Source organism: Tenrec ecaudatus, chromosome 10, assembly GCF_050624435.1.
Source record: "Tenrec ecaudatus isolate mTenEca1 chromosome 10, mTenEca1.hap1, whole genome shotgun sequence".
Classification (NCBI taxonomy): domain Eukaryota; kingdom Metazoa; phylum Chordata; class Mammalia; order Afrosoricida; family Tenrecidae; genus Tenrec; species Tenrec ecaudatus.
The window spans coordinates 137,231,641-137,246,314 of NC_134539.1; the positions used below are offsets into that span (position 1 = coordinate 137,231,641).

At 55.5% G+C, this 14,674-nt stretch overlaps 1 protein-coding gene across 4 annotated transcripts in view; it reads right to left on the reverse strand.

Annotated features, from left to right (window-relative positions):
* Window positions 1-1,016: 1,016 nt before the first annotated feature.
* Window positions 1,017-14,674, reverse strand: part of ACLY (ATP citrate lyase) — a 36,333-nt gene continuing 22,675 nt past the window's right edge. For all 4 annotated transcript variants that reach the window (XM_075561822.1, XM_075561821.1, XM_075561819.1 and 1 more), the window contains 11 exons: window positions 14,316-14,397; window positions 13,529-13,639; window positions 9,425-9,552; window positions 8,796-8,889; window positions 6,855-7,009; window positions 5,781-5,931; window positions 5,523-5,666; window positions 3,560-3,673; window positions 3,159-3,241; window positions 2,628-2,704; window positions 1,017-2,017 (listed from right to left, as the gene is read on the reverse strand). In XM_075561822.1, the coding sequence (XP_075417937.1) occupies window positions 1,923-2,017; window positions 2,628-2,704; window positions 3,159-3,241; window positions 3,560-3,673; window positions 5,523-5,666; window positions 5,781-5,931; window positions 6,855-7,009; window positions 8,796-8,889; window positions 9,425-9,552; window positions 13,529-13,639; window positions 14,316-14,397 (1,234 nt within the window). In that variant the 3' untranslated portion in view covers window positions 1,017-1,922. The remainder of the gene's footprint in view (window positions 2,018-2,627; window positions 2,705-3,158; window positions 3,242-3,559; window positions 3,674-5,522; window positions 5,667-5,780; window positions 5,932-6,854; window positions 7,010-8,795; window positions 8,890-9,424; window positions 9,553-13,528; window positions 13,640-14,315; window positions 14,398-14,674) is intronic.

Below are 14,674 nucleotides of genomic sequence, written 5' to 3' on the forward strand. Positions count from 1 at the left end.
TACACATACTAAGTGGACGAAAACTTGTAAGTTACTTATTGTCTTAGCTTTCAAAAAAGGAGATATTTGCTCCCTTGGAGAAATCAGTATGAAGGTTAAATGAAATCATGCTTTAGAGGGTTTAACATGACACCCAGTCAAGTGTCTGTGGACTATACACAGTAACACCCATGAAGGTCACAACCTGTGTAGGCAGAAACCCACTAGAGAATCAAAACTCAGATGTATTTCCCACTACTATCGAGCAGCTGCAACAACTGTGAGGTTGGAAACGTGGGAGTCCCAGAAGAATCTGATCATGCCATCTGTTCCAGCTCCCGCTGTTCATTGGACTCGTTATGAAAGATGACTAAGAGCCGCTTTAGTGTTAAAGCTGTGGGGCTCTACCATGCATACTTTAAAAATGTATCAGTAGTGGCTGTGTGAAGAGTCCTGGTGTAGTGGTTATGTGTTGGGTTGCTAATCACAAGGTCATCAGTTCAAAACCACCAGCCTCTCTTCAGAAGCTTTTTACCCCTATAAAGCATTAGTCTTGGAAACCCACAGGGGCAGCTCGATCATCCTACAGGGTTGCCGAGTTGGAATGGACTCAATGGTGGTGTGTGGAGTCTGGGCAGCTATGTGAAGAAAGGGGACAAAAGTAGAAATCCAGACAGCAGTAGACGACTGGAGAGTAGATGAGCGCACACCCATGAACAGGGCTTAGCCACCAGACAGGGCAGCAGAGGGAAGCTTGAGATGTGGGAAAGCTTTGATTCTGATTCATTTAAAATGAGACTTGCAGGTTTAGAGACTGTGTGTGTTTAAAGATGGTGTCTGCATTCTTTTTTATTCATTTTTTGAGGCAGTGAGAGGCGTTTCCAAACTAAATGTAGTTAATGATTAGAAAACATGGTTGAAGGAAATACACACGACAATGTATAAACAAGCCCCTGCTTCGTGCAGTTACCAATCAGAAGGCACAGTTGAAAGGAACACAGACGTCGGGGCATGCGCGGCATGAGCCACGCCGCCGCTTTCGTGGTTACGAGAGTTTATTTAAACGCAACGATGAGAATACAGACAGGTGAGCACAATGGCAGCTGGCCAGAATCCTTGTGCGTTACAGATGCACACTGGCTGGAGAAGGGTCCTTGGGCCCACACGCTTCAGGGACAGAGAGCCAAGCCAGCTGCATGAATACAGAGAAGACGAGGTTTCACAGCTTTTTGCTTCGCGTTTCCATTCGAGACGCCTACGTATGTTACAATTTTACGCTGTAAATGACTACCCCACAGATCTTGTGACAGGGGCGCAGGATGCAATGTCTCATCCCGACACAGACTCGAGTCTACAACGTGGAATGTCTCAGGGGGCTCTCAAACAAACCCGGATACAGAACATACAAAAACAATCCTACAAGAAAAAAATGATCCGATGGCTATACTGCCGCCCATGTTACATGAGAAGGAAAGGGGAGGGGAAGCAAGTAGGGTGTCTAAAGTCAAGTCTAGTATCTCGAGGTCTTCAAAGTTTCCATCCCCTCCTCCAAGGGAAACAGTACTTTTGCACTATTGGGACAAGCAACATCCTTTCATCCACAGAGGAGGACGACATCAGTCTGGCAACACTTAGATGCCACAGACTAAGTACAGCAAGGGAGCAGAGCAAATGCGCATTGAACTGGCTGCGTTTTTAAATTTCTAAGCATATATATACATGTGTATATATATACACACACACACACACACGCATATATATATATATATATAAAACGAAGCTTCTTGGTGTGGGCTAACGGTGTTCGCCTGTGGGAGGTGGTCTTTGGTGCCCGCACGCCAGCAGCCTTGCACATCCCAGGCCCATCCTCTGGCAGGCTCCAGCGCCGAGTGTCTGCTCGGGGTTCTTGTCTTCATTCAACTGCGGTAGGGTTCCTGGCTCAGTTACATGCTCATGTGTTCCGGGAGAACATAGGAAATATCATCCCACGGGTGACGATACAGCCCCTGCTTCAGCCTCTTCTGATCCAGGTAGTGTCCTGAAATGGAGCACAGGCATCTGAGAGGTCGCCCAGGGGCACGAGGGGACGGAAGGGAGAAACCCAGGTCGGAACCAAGGCCCCGGGGGAGTAAGTCACTCCAGACAGAGTCCAGCCTGGGAGTCCAGCCTGGTCGTCAGAAGTGCTGGGCTCAACTCCCGGGGAGCCTCGGTGGCCTAATCGTTCCGTGTCAGGCAGCTACCTGCAAGGTGAGCAGCTGCAGAGGACCAGGTAGTCTGCAGGAGACCGGGGTGGCCAGGTGAGAGGTCTCCAGGAAGGATTTGCAATCTCAGAAACCACGGGGCAGTTCTACCCTGTCCAGTCGGATCAACTCAATGGCAGCGAGTTGTTGTGTTTTTTTTTTTTTTTTTTCTGTTGTGTTTTTTTTTAGGGGAAGGGAGTGGGGAGGGGTGTGTTTAAATCTTCCTCCCCACCTGCTCCCAGCTAGTAAATTAAAGTCAGGTCTAAGGACAAAGGTAAGAGGGAATTGGAAAGGAGGATTCGGAACAATGATCAAGGAAGTATGATGTCGCCTACATAGGACCCCCTTCACGGCCGCTGAGCTGTGTGGGTGAAGAGAAGCCCCTCCCAGCAAACTCGGAGGACTCACCGATGAAGCCCATGCTCCTGCCCAGCACGAAGATCCCATTGAGGGCTCCGATGTCAATGTACTCGTCTGCTTCCTCCCTGCAACGCACAGGCAAGGGGAGGCTTGAAGCGGTCTCCGCCCTCTCCCTCCCCCCAGGCCAGATCGCTTCTGCCCAGGAGGGAAGTCCCTGTGCAAGGTGACCAGACGTCCCGATTTTTAACAATTTTCCCCATGTTCCACGCATTTTTTAAAAGTCCCAATTTTTGGAAAGGATGGACAACAAGCTAGGGTATTCGGTTTTCGGCTGCCATGTGGCTATTTCGCCAGGAGATGAGTTTTATCAATGGTGTCCCGCTTTATGCGAACATCTGGTCACCGTACTAGAGGGGCAGGTGCCCTGGGTGGGAGGGTTAGGAGGGCCTCTGTTTTCTTCTGTCCACCTCGCCGTGGTTTCCAAATCCTCTCTCGCACACACACCGGCCAAGCAGCGCCGGGGCCGTTAGAGGGAAGGGGATGCTGGCAGTGACCCGAGGGCAGGGCCGTGGGGCTCACCGAGTAAAGGACCCACAGTTCCTGAGCATGTCAACAAAGGCCACGCCAATGAGACCATCCACGTTCAGGATCAGGTTCGGCTTCTGGCAAAACAGACAAGCAGCAATTTACTATCATGTCATTATCAGTAAGCATTTGCTATCCTTCCCCCGTTTCCAGCTTGCCAAGTTTTCTCTCGTGCTGCTCTGGCCTCAGACTCTGGCAGCTGTTCCAAAACAGAGACGGGACCTTCCTCACTCCCGAACCCCCAGGGTCTCGCAAAGAGCCCAACACCTAGCGCGCACCCGGCACGTAGTGCAGCCGTCTCGTGAGGAGACGGCCTGAGCAGTGTGCGCAGGACGCGGTCAAGTGGGGACCCAGCCCCCGCCCGCTCGTGCCCAGGGCGGCGCCGCGAGGCGCACCTTTGAGGTGGTGATCTTCTCCACTTCCAGCGCGTAGTCCAGCAGCGGGGTGGCGGGGAAGTGCTGCTTCACGTAGTCCTTGAGGATCTGCACGCGCATGTCCGGGTTGTTTATCTAGGAGGTGACCACAGTGAGCGGGGTCGGGGAACATGGGGCTGGGACGCGTTCGTCCACAGGTCAAGGGAACAGAAGATGTGTCAGGAGCTTGCAGCGGGGGGGGGGGGGGCTCCACAGCAGCAAGGAGCTGAGACTGGGGCGTCCTTCGGCGACTTGGCCACGGGGAGAGGGTGTTGAGGGGCGAGGGCTGGGACCCGCCCAGTTCCTCTATAGAAAGTTCTACAGGAAGCATGCATACAGCGGAGCGGGGAAGCAACCGCCAACAAACCACCGCCATCGAGTCCCCGCGGGCTCACAGTGAACCTTGCAGCATCTGCCCAGACTAAACACCCTCCCCGGTCTCCTGAGGAGCGGCAGGTGGGCTTGAAGCACCAACCTTGTGGTTAGCAGCCCAACTACCGAACTCCCAGAACCGCCAGGGATTCCACGGGGCAGAAAAGCGCTCCAAGGATTTTATGAGACATCAGGCCCTTCAGAGAACGGAGACTGTCCACGTGCTAAGACCCGGCGGTGATGCGAGTGAGGGGGGGAGGGGAACGACGAGGCGCACCTCAAATCCCAACGGCCACAGTGACCTCACCCCAGACCCCAAGTAAGAAACCCAAACTCCACTCACTGCCACCGACCCACAGAGACCTTACAGGGCAGGGCAGACACGGCCTCTGTGGGGTTCCTAGACCATCACTCTGAACGGGAGTAGAAAGCCTCATCTTTCTACGCGGAGCGGCTGGTGGTTTCAAACTGCAGACCTTGCAGTTAGCAGCCCAATGCATAACCCTTATGCTGCCATGGCTCCGCCAAGTAACAAAAATGCCCCCACACTGAGTGTGGCCATGTGGTCTAGTGCGGTCTTAGAGGCCTAACTGACCCCGCCCTTGCTGGCCCAGAGAACTGGATGAATAACCTTTTCTGGCTAAGGGGAGGAATGGCAAGAAGAGAAGGGACTCGCCTGCCATGGGGAAGGGGTGCCCCTCACTCACCTGTTCATCTGAGACCCCCCTTCTCACGCTAACATGATTACGCTTCTGCCCAGACCAGCAAGGTGGCTGACTGCAGGGCCCCGGACGCTGGGACAAAGGTCCTACACCAAGGAGCTCCTCCCTCTGGGCCTTAAGCAGCTGCCAGCGACCTCCTCTCTGTCACGGTTTTAACCCAACCAGTGACGGGCACCGCGAGGGCGGCCTGTCTCTGAGAGACGGTACTAACCGCTTCCAGTATTCACTGCCCTTTCCCGCTTGCCTCTCCTTATCGGGCCTGATTAACGGTGCTTCCTGCTGTGGTGAGGCCAGGCTTGACCACGTGGTACGCTTTGGCCAGTGAGATGTGAGTGCTGGGCACCGTGAGACCTGCCCTGAAGCAGAGGCTGTGACAGCCTTCCTAGGGCTCTACCGACCACTGCCGCTTCCCCTCAGTCACGGGACCCGCGGGCCCGGGCTAGGAGCTGCTGCTCCAGTAGGAGCCCCGACTGGAGAAGACAGAGACCAAGGCGGCAGCTAACGCTCCGTGGACGTGGTGTTAAGACCACATAGTTGCTGGTCTGGGTCCCAGATTGTCCCAGCTGTTATGGGGCCTTCTCTGGACTCAGCTAGCTGTCCCCCCCGAGTCCTCTCCAAAGCTACATTAACAAGCCTCCAGCCCATGGGATTTTCCCACCACAATTTCACCAGGATCAAAGGGTTGAAGGGCCATCTGTATCCTCACCCGGGGCAACTGACTGCACTGTCAGCCCAACCACAGCTCCATGTTCGAGGACACAGGCATCCCCGAACGAAGCTGATACTCCCTGCCACCCCCACCTGGTCCTCCATCCCTCCCCCACCAGGAGGCACTGGTGGGGCTGGCTTACCGACTTCACTCGGTGCCCAATGCCCATGATGAGCTTCCCCTCCTTTTTCATCTTGTTCACAAACTCCATGGGGATGATGCCGCTGTCGAAGGCTTTGCTGAACATCTTAGCTGCTGCATCCAAGGCACCCCCAAACCGGTCCCCCTGTGGGAGCAACAAGCCCGTGACCCCTGCGACCTGGCAGGTCCACCGGGGCCATTCTCCACGGCAGCAGGAGGCCCTCGGCCAGTGGCCCGGCCCCTCGGTGCTGGTACTCACGATGGTAAGCAGCCCTGAGGTGAGGCTGGAGACCAGGTCCTTGCCGGCCCGGGCGCAGATGATGGTGTTGTGGGCCCCAGAGACAGCTGGCCCGTGATCCGCCGTCACCATCAGGCACATCTCGATAAACTGGCAAGAGTACTTGGGCAACCTGGAGGCAGGGAGGAGAGATGCAACAGAGGTGAGGTGCTGGGAAGGAAGAATGCTGAGCAGGGCTGTCCCTGCCGACCCGTTTCCCTGAGCAGGGCACTCACATCTGAAGTCTAAGGCCATCAGACAGTTCCAGGCCCACAGCCTATACGCCTGGGGCACTCTGCACCTGGCTGTTAACTGATAGGACATTTGTAACAAGGCAGCCAGGCCTCGGCCACTCTGCTCCGGGCAGCGCTCCCCCCACCCCTGCACCCCCTGCTAGGGGCTCCAGTGGGGTGTGGCTGTGACTACACACAGGAGGGAGGTGGGACCTCTGTCCCTTTCGTAGCGCAGGGTCAATCTCCCAACTAACAATCAGGGACGAAGTCTGGGGCCACGGAGCTGAAAGAGCAGGCAGCGGAGCCGCTCAAGTCTCCGTGAATTAAACGCTCATGAACCTGCCCTAGAAAGGGCCCAAGGGAGAACCAAGTCCTATCGCTCTACAAACCCGCCCCGACCTCCTTCTGCCCAGTGCCACTGCACCTGGGGTTCTGTGGAGCACGTATTCCCTGCAGGGCCCCCTCCCCGCCTGCCCGTCGGCTCCAGGCTCAGTTGCTTTGAAAGCTGTAGAGAAAATCGACTTTCCCTAGTAGCCAGGCGGATGAGACCCATGTTTACAGAGGATATAATAGGAGGTTGGCCTAGTGCCCCGGTTTATCCAACTGGACTCTCCCAGGTCACCTCGTTCCACCCGCAAGATGCCTGCGTTTATGGGCAGTCCCGAGGGGAGGGGCTGCTCCACTCCGCTGAGGTTACACTAGCCTCTTGGTCGCCAGCAGGCCTGGGCCACAACACGGAACCCTGCACCACCCGCTCCCGTGCCACGAGGGGAGCATGTGCTGAGCTGCAGGGTGCCACCACCTTCTGCCCTCCACACCTCACCTTCTCTGGAACCAGAGGAGGCCCAGGACGCCGCCGATGCCCATCTCCTCCTTGAAGACCTCGGTGATGGGCATGCCCGCGTAGATGAGCTCCTGCCCGCGCTCGTCACAGATGCTGGTCATGAACGAGGCGGGTTTGCGGATCAGGCCCAGCTCCTAAGCAAGAGAGAGGGCAGAGGGCAGCAGGGCTACGGTGACTCGTTTTCCAGCACGGCCCCCCTCGTCCCGTGTTCTCAGACGACCTTCCAGCCTAGAGACCCTATACCAGCCCTCCTTCCCAGAGAGCCAGTGCAAGAGCCTTTGGACCCGCTCAGGTCAGGCGCAGAAAGCCAGAGCGCTGCACCCGGGCGGGGCACCCACCCAGCAGTGCAGCTGGGGCCCATCAGTTCCCGGCTCCCGCACAGGGACTCTCGCTCGCTCGCCACCTCACAGTCCAGCCAAGCAGAGGCCAAGACATCCAAGGATCGATTTTTGATTCTAAATGGGCATCTCCTAAGCTTGCCGCTCAGAGCTGCCGGCTGGCCTCCAAAAGCAAAAGGCAGGGCTACGGGGGCCGGGGGGCTCGGTCTGATCTAGCGTCAGCTAGTCCTGCAGTCTTTAGGTAAACCGCACAGGAGTCAGTTACATTTCAGCTACAAAGGTGTGATAGTTTATTGTAAGCTAAGTGCAGAGAGCGCTTCGCCCTGTGGGACCTCCTCGCCCGTCCTGTCAGTTCAGCGGGTGATTTTTCCAGACCTTTCTCTCATAACCAAGGCACTCGGAGAATGGGCAGGTGCGTGTTGTCACAAGCCTCTCATTACACCCAGTCTCCGACTGCGATGCACCTGAGCGCCGTAAGGCTGGGACAGACCGGCCTGGCAGTGGGCAGCCACTACGTGTGACACGACCACCCTTTGCTGCTGTGGTTACCCAGAGCAACCCACATGGCAGAGGCGCTGCTCTGCAGGGCTTCCTCTGCAGCCACCTGGCTGGGAGCAGACAGTCAGGCCCTTGGCTCTGGGTGGGCAGTTTGGAATGCTTTACCACTGAGCTCCCAGGACTCCTTATCTGAGGAAGCTTCAGGTAACGTGGAACAGAAAAGTACTGGACTTTCTCCACCAACTTCATGAAGCCCCTCATGCCACTCTTTCTTGTCAAACGAAAAATGATCCTTACACATGTCTCTCTGTTCACATGGCCACGTGTCTCTGGTGGAGCTTCTGCTAGAGGAAGCCCTGGCTGTGATCCCAAGGGTCAGCAGATCGGAACTACCGACCGCTCCACGGGAGACGCGCCTGTCTGCTCCTCAGAAACCACAGGGGCAGCCGACTGTCCCACAGGGTCCCTACGAGCCGGAATGGACTCCGTGGCAGTGAGCGAGCTTCTAGAGCTGGAACTGCTGGGCCAGAAGATGTTCACATTGGATACACTGCCCACCTGCCTCTCCAAAAGTTCAGGAGGATTCCCATGCGCACCCCGTCAGCCCCCAGCGAACAGGGCACCGCGTACAGAAGTTTCTTGACCTTTGCTGAACTAAGGGAAAAGCTGGCGACGACAAGGTTCACTTTGAATCCTCTTATGATGAGATGGGCTGAACTTTTGTTTCACATTGAAAGGTCACTTTCTGATGGGTTACTGCTCTCTTCCGATAAGACATCTAAGAATCTGTCCATTAGGAAAATCTGTTCTTCATTTAGCATGTGCCCTGTGGGCATTTGGACACTCTGCTTTGTTCCGAGGTCCCTTAGCAAGCCCCAAACAACTCTAGGACAAGTGGGTCTACGCCTGGGTGGCAAATCTCCCCCCCCCGGGGGGGGGCACACACCTGCCCTGGTCCTCATGGGTGCTACACGGTTTCACTGGTGACCGCATGCTGACTCTGGCACCCAAGCCCGGGCAGCTTCCGATGGCGAGCAGCCTCCCACCTCACTGCCCACACTGCTGGCACGCACGCAGCACCTACCCTGGCCCAAGAGTAGTCCATGGGCACCGTCGGGGGTGGAACCTCCTGGGCAGGCGTGATGGCCCCTTTGGCCACAAGATCCTCATACACAGACCTGGGGAGAAGAAAGGTGCCCACGTGGATTCCATCATTCTGGACTTTTCCAAGGATCCCAGGAACAATCCTCTGATCCCCACCCTCCAGCTTTCTGCCCCCTGCACTTCTCCCATCAGGGTCCTCTTCCTACCAGTGGGATCGCCAAAATCTAAATGACAATGGGGGCTGGCCACAACAGGCCCCACCACCCCTTATAAAGGGGGGCTTTTTAGACCGTGGAATCTGAAGCCGGAGAAGGCAGCAGCCCTGCAGGGAGAAGCCAGGAAAGGCAATGGGATAGTCAGCTGGCCATTCGGGACTCCCAATTCTCAGCCGAGTGAGGAGGCTTCGAGACTGGGTGCATTCAACATCTAGTCAAAGGGCCTAAAACTGGGCAAGAGGAAGCTGCTGCTCTGACAAAGCAAGCCACACAGTGGGGAGGGAGGACTTGCGGCAGCAGGAGAGTCGGACACCCTGAGGTTAGGGAGGCGGCGATCCTTGGGGGGGACTTGCACGTGGAGGGAGAAGCTGGCCTCTCCAGCGAGGTCACTTACTGGATGATTTCTCCAAGCTCATCGAAGCTCCGGGGCACAAACACGCCTGCCTCCTTCAGAGCCTGGTTCTTGGCCACTGCGGTTTCGGAAGCCTGGTTAGCACAGGCGCCGGCATGGCCAAACTGTACCTGGATGTCAAGGGAGGGAGTTTTGATGGGGCAGTCAGCCGGCACAGACCAGTCCATGCTTCCCACCCCGCAGGGGCGTCATCGGTGCCTCAGGGGCCCTCCTAGAGCCGTGCGATGCTCCTCCTGCTTTACAGACCAGAGGGGGGGGTGGGCACCTGACCCAAGGTCACAGAGCCCTAGTAGTGTACTGGAGCCAAGAGCCAGGACCACCCTCTGAGTCACACTGGCTTCCTCTGGGGCCACTGTGCTCAGGGCACACGGACGGACAGGAGGCTGGATGACAAAACTTAATGACCACAATTAACTTTTCAAAACCGCCTTTGAAAGTGAAACCCCTAAGAGGAATTAAGTATTGCCATACAATGAAGCATTCAATACGGCTCTGCCAGCCATAGCCCGGGCCACTCCCACCTGTGGCCCTTTGTTTTCCTGGTGGGTCTGGTCAGACGGTGGGGTAAGCTGACCGCACTGGACGATTCATCTGTGAGTGGATGTTAACAGGGCTCATCGTGAGCACCAGCCTGCTGGATAGAACACCCACTGGGTCAGAGGGCGTGGAGACCTCACCACCAGGGGAAGGCTACAGTCAGGAGTGCCCCTCGGGAGCACCGGGATGCCTGTGCCGGGAACCTGCTCGATCCGGGTCACAGCTGTGACACCACGGGAGTGGCAGGCGAGCTGCGGCAGGGCCAGGAGGCGGAGCACGAGAAAGAGAGTACTTCAGGGCAGGCTGGTGCAGTGGGAGGAGCTCTGGGGCGTCCTAGTGGCTGTGAGCTGGGCTGTGATCTACATGGTCTGCAGTTCGAAACCACCAGCCGCTCCACAGGAGAAAGACTGGGTGGGTGGGGGATGGGGGGGGGTGAGCAAGCAACACCATTGACTGGGGAACAACTAGGGGAGCAAATAAAACCAACAAGGAGGATGTAGAGATCCTAGGGGCGTTGGGGCAACAGCTATTTAGCGGAGAGGAATTACTAAGAGGCAGAAGAAAGGGGAACGTGATGTGATGGTGGGGCAGGAAGAAGGCAAAGGGAAACAGAGGAAGGATCTAGGAAGCAAAGGTGTGTACATATGTAAATACATGAATCCATAAAAATGGAGGTGCTGGCCGATGTACATATATTTATATGGCAATACACTGAGGTTGTGGATGAACTTTGGGCCTTAGTTCAGACTCACTCCTCAAAACACCACCACTTTGTTCTATTAAACTGGCATTCCATGATGCTCACCTTCCCGACACAATCGTTGAAGACAAAGTGGCTGCATAAGCAAATGTGGTGAAGAAAGCTGATGGTGCCCGGCTATCAAAAGATATAGCACCTGGGGTCTTTAAAGGCTTGAAGGTAAACAAGTGGCCACCTAGCTTAGAAGCAACAAAGCCCACACCAGCCTGTGTGATCACAAGGTGTCAAAGGGATCAGGTATCATGCATCAAAGAACAAAAAATCATATCATTGTGAATGAGGGGGAGTGCGGAGTGGGAACCCAAAGCCCATCTGTAGGCAACTGAACATCCCCTTATGGTAAGGTATTAGGGAGGAGATGAGACAGTCAGGGTGCAGTGTAGCAACGATGAAACATACAACTTTCCTCTAGTTCCTAAATGCTTCCTCCCCCCTTCAACTGTCAAGATCCCAATTATACCTTGCAAGTCGGGCTAGACCAGAGGATGGTCAAAAAGAAAGAAACTGGAAACACAGGGAATCCAGGGCGGATAATCCCTTCAGGACCAGTGGTGTGAGTGGCGATACTGGGAGGGTGGAGGGAGGGTGGGTTGGAAAGGGGGAACCAATTATAAGGATCTACATGTGACCTCCCTGGGAATAGGGATACCAGAAGGGTAGGGGGGAGGGGGGGTGGAGGGAAGGGGAACTGATCGCAACGATCGACACAACCACAGACACATACTTTCAGGGGAAAGAGCAGAAACCATGGGGGAAGGGAGACAGCAGTCGGTGTGAGATATGAGAATAACAACAACATAATCTATCAAGGGGCCACGAGGGGGGGGGGGAGGAAAAGAGCTGATCCCAAGGGCTCGATCGAAAGTGACTATCTAGAAAAGAACGATGACATCATAGGTACAAACATGCCTGATACGACTAGTAAGGGCCCCCAATAAAATGATCTTTTAATTAAAAAAGAGAAAGAGTTGCAGTCTCAGAAACCCACAGGGGGTCGCTGTGAGTCAGCACCATCTTGACATAGTAACCTAAACTCACAGTAACAAATCTACTGAAAAAAAAAAAAAGACCCTAGTTAAAAAACAAACAAACAACTTTAGCTATAGCACAGTATTCTCGGAACCCAAATATCAAATCCCCAAGCTTTAAACACCTGAATGAGACTTTAAGGGCACGCAGACCAACTCTCTTTAAGAGACCGACTGACTCTCATGCTGTCAGACTGAAAAGAAGCCAAGGTGTGACCCAGTTCAGCACCCCAAAACGAAAATCATTAAAAATAATAATAACTCCTGTAGGAATGCAATCATCAGCCACGACTCTCACACTATCACCACCGACAGAGCACTCCCACAACCCGCAGCCATCGGGCCGGTGCCGACTCACCGTGGCCCTGTAGGACCGGGTAGAACTGCCCCGTGAGTGTCGGGGGCTGTAACCCTTTTGAGGAGTAAAAAGCCCGTCTGTTTCCCAAACTGGCTACTACCTAACTAAATTATGACCTAGTACTGCCAGACAATGAAATCCCTGTGGTCCAAGACAAAACAAAAACATGGAGCGAAACATTCTTAACAAACAGGCATGTGGCAGCATCTGCCCGCTACTGCTTGAGGGCACCGAACTCTGCAATGACGTGACACGTGCAGGAGCTCCGATACAAGGGTATTCGGAAAACAGGAACAAACCCTTCAGCCTCTCGGGGAGCAAAGGCCTGACAGCCAGTCCTGGGAAGACTGAGTCCAGGATCCCCGTGGGGTGTTCCACCCTGACCCGCGGGGTCGCTGTGAACTGGAATCAACTGCAGGGCCCACTACAGGTTCAATGCCCGCAGAGTAAGAACTGCCGGGCGCCACGCCGGGACTGCGAGTGGGTAAGATCAGTCCACCCCGCAGAACGTGGGGGCTGACGGGCTGGAGACAACGTGCCAGGGGTAAGAGCAAATCAGTCAGAAGGACAGAGTGGCAACCAACTGGGTTTTAACCAAGCAGGGGTGAAAAGGAAGACGCCTAATGGGACACCAGGCTCCAAGCCCTGGCCAGCACCTCAGGGTGGGAGGGGTCACCTCCACAGCACGGACTCCAATCATAAACACGCGGCCCGTGGCGGTGGCAGTGAGTCGGCCCCCACTCAGAGCAAGCCTGGAGCTGCGCATGGGGATTCTCAGGCCGGGCTTTCTGAAAACAGCCGCCGCCGCCTCTCTCTGCTGCAGTGACAAACCAGAGGGGTCGAAAGTTCGACCTTCAGCTGGCGGCCCAGCACTGTAACCACTGTGCCACCAGACACCCCACCCCACCTGGGGCCCAGTAACCCAGGCACCATTTCCGGAAGATCTCTACTCATTTCACCTTTCCAACAACTACAGCTGTGTCTTACAAAGACGGAAGTGGAAGGCCAGCAGGGTCAAGTCCAAGGTCACCCGGGTCACAGGCGGCAGCATTTGAGCCTGCCCTTCTGGACGCAGTGCCCCCTAGTGATGCACAAGCTGAGGAACCACTGCTTTCGGACCATGAACAAAGCCGGGACTACAGGCTTCCGACGGGGTCTCTGGAGGTCTCCATGTGGGGGTAGCGGGGGGCAGAAGAGAAGAGATTCTAGATTTGAAGAAACTTGGAAAACTCTGGGTCCCTTGAAATCTAGCAAGTTCCGTGATGGGATTTCTCCAAACGAGACCCAGAACATTTTGGAGGGAGGTAGCGGGCAGGGCACCTTCCCAGCTCGGGGCAGCCCTGCGTCTGGGGTGTGCTTTGCTTTGAGGACCGGCGCCCAGGCGCAGGCTCTGGGGGACGTACCTCGGAGGAGAACATGGTGGCGCAGGTCCCGATGCACCAGCAGACCACGGGCTTGGTGAGGCGGCCCTCCTGGATGCCACGGCAGATATTGTACTCCTCGGTGCCTCCTATCTGCCAACGGATGGGGACGGGCCAAAGCACACACGTGAGCAGAGCCACACGGACAGCGAGGGCCCCCAAACCACCACGTATCCTAGAAGCTACAGCCCAGCTCCAGGGCGGGGCACCCCGGCCGTGGGCAAGGGACAGAAAAGAGGAAGATCGAGGTGGGACGCCAGGAGGGACAGTCAAGGGGCAGTAACTAGTTCTGACATGCCCCTCTCTCACTCAGTGGGTAGTAAGATGATTTCTAATCAGACTTGCTCAGACGCATGAGCAAGGCCCGGGGTGCGAGGTCTCTCCCAACTGTGAAATGCTGCGGCCTCCCCACTAAGGACCCGCTCGCTGCCCACCAGGCAGCCGTCCGCCAGAGCAAAGCATCTCTGATGATCCCGCTGGACAGTCGCCTGCACTCGAGGGCCAGAAGGTGGTGAATGACACACGCATGTGAGAGGCTAGAAACTGTCAACTACGAATTCTTTATCCACCAAATCAAATCTTTCAAAATAATCACAAAAATACGGACCTCTCTGGGAAACGAAACAACAAACCCCCCTGCTATGGCCAGCGCACCCAGCTCACCCGGGACTGCCGCTTGTCAGCTAGAGACATGCTCGGCTTGTCTAAAAACTGAGGTCGAGCCTCAGCTTACAATCAGGTAAGTTTTGTGTTGGTTTAAAGAACTCACCTCTCCAAGAACTACAATCATCTTGACCCCGGGAGTGTCCTGGTAACGTAAGACATGGTCCATGAAGGTCGAGCCAGGGTACCTGTGAGAGCAGGGGTTCAGGTGGACGGGGTGCAGCTTGGGAAGGGGGGGTGAACAGGTGTGGTGGGAAGCACGTTCACAACAGACCCAGTGGGATTTGTCTAGATGAACTGGGAATAATGGGGGCGGGAGATGGTCCAACAGGAGCACAAGGAGAGGAAGGGAAGCCGAGTTCCTGCAAAGGACAAGCCCTCCTGGCGTGGGGTGGTCTTAAAGCCTGTCCAGAGTCTTGGAACAAAGCAGAGCCTGGTTGCTTCCCCTTACCCAGGCTGTCCCCA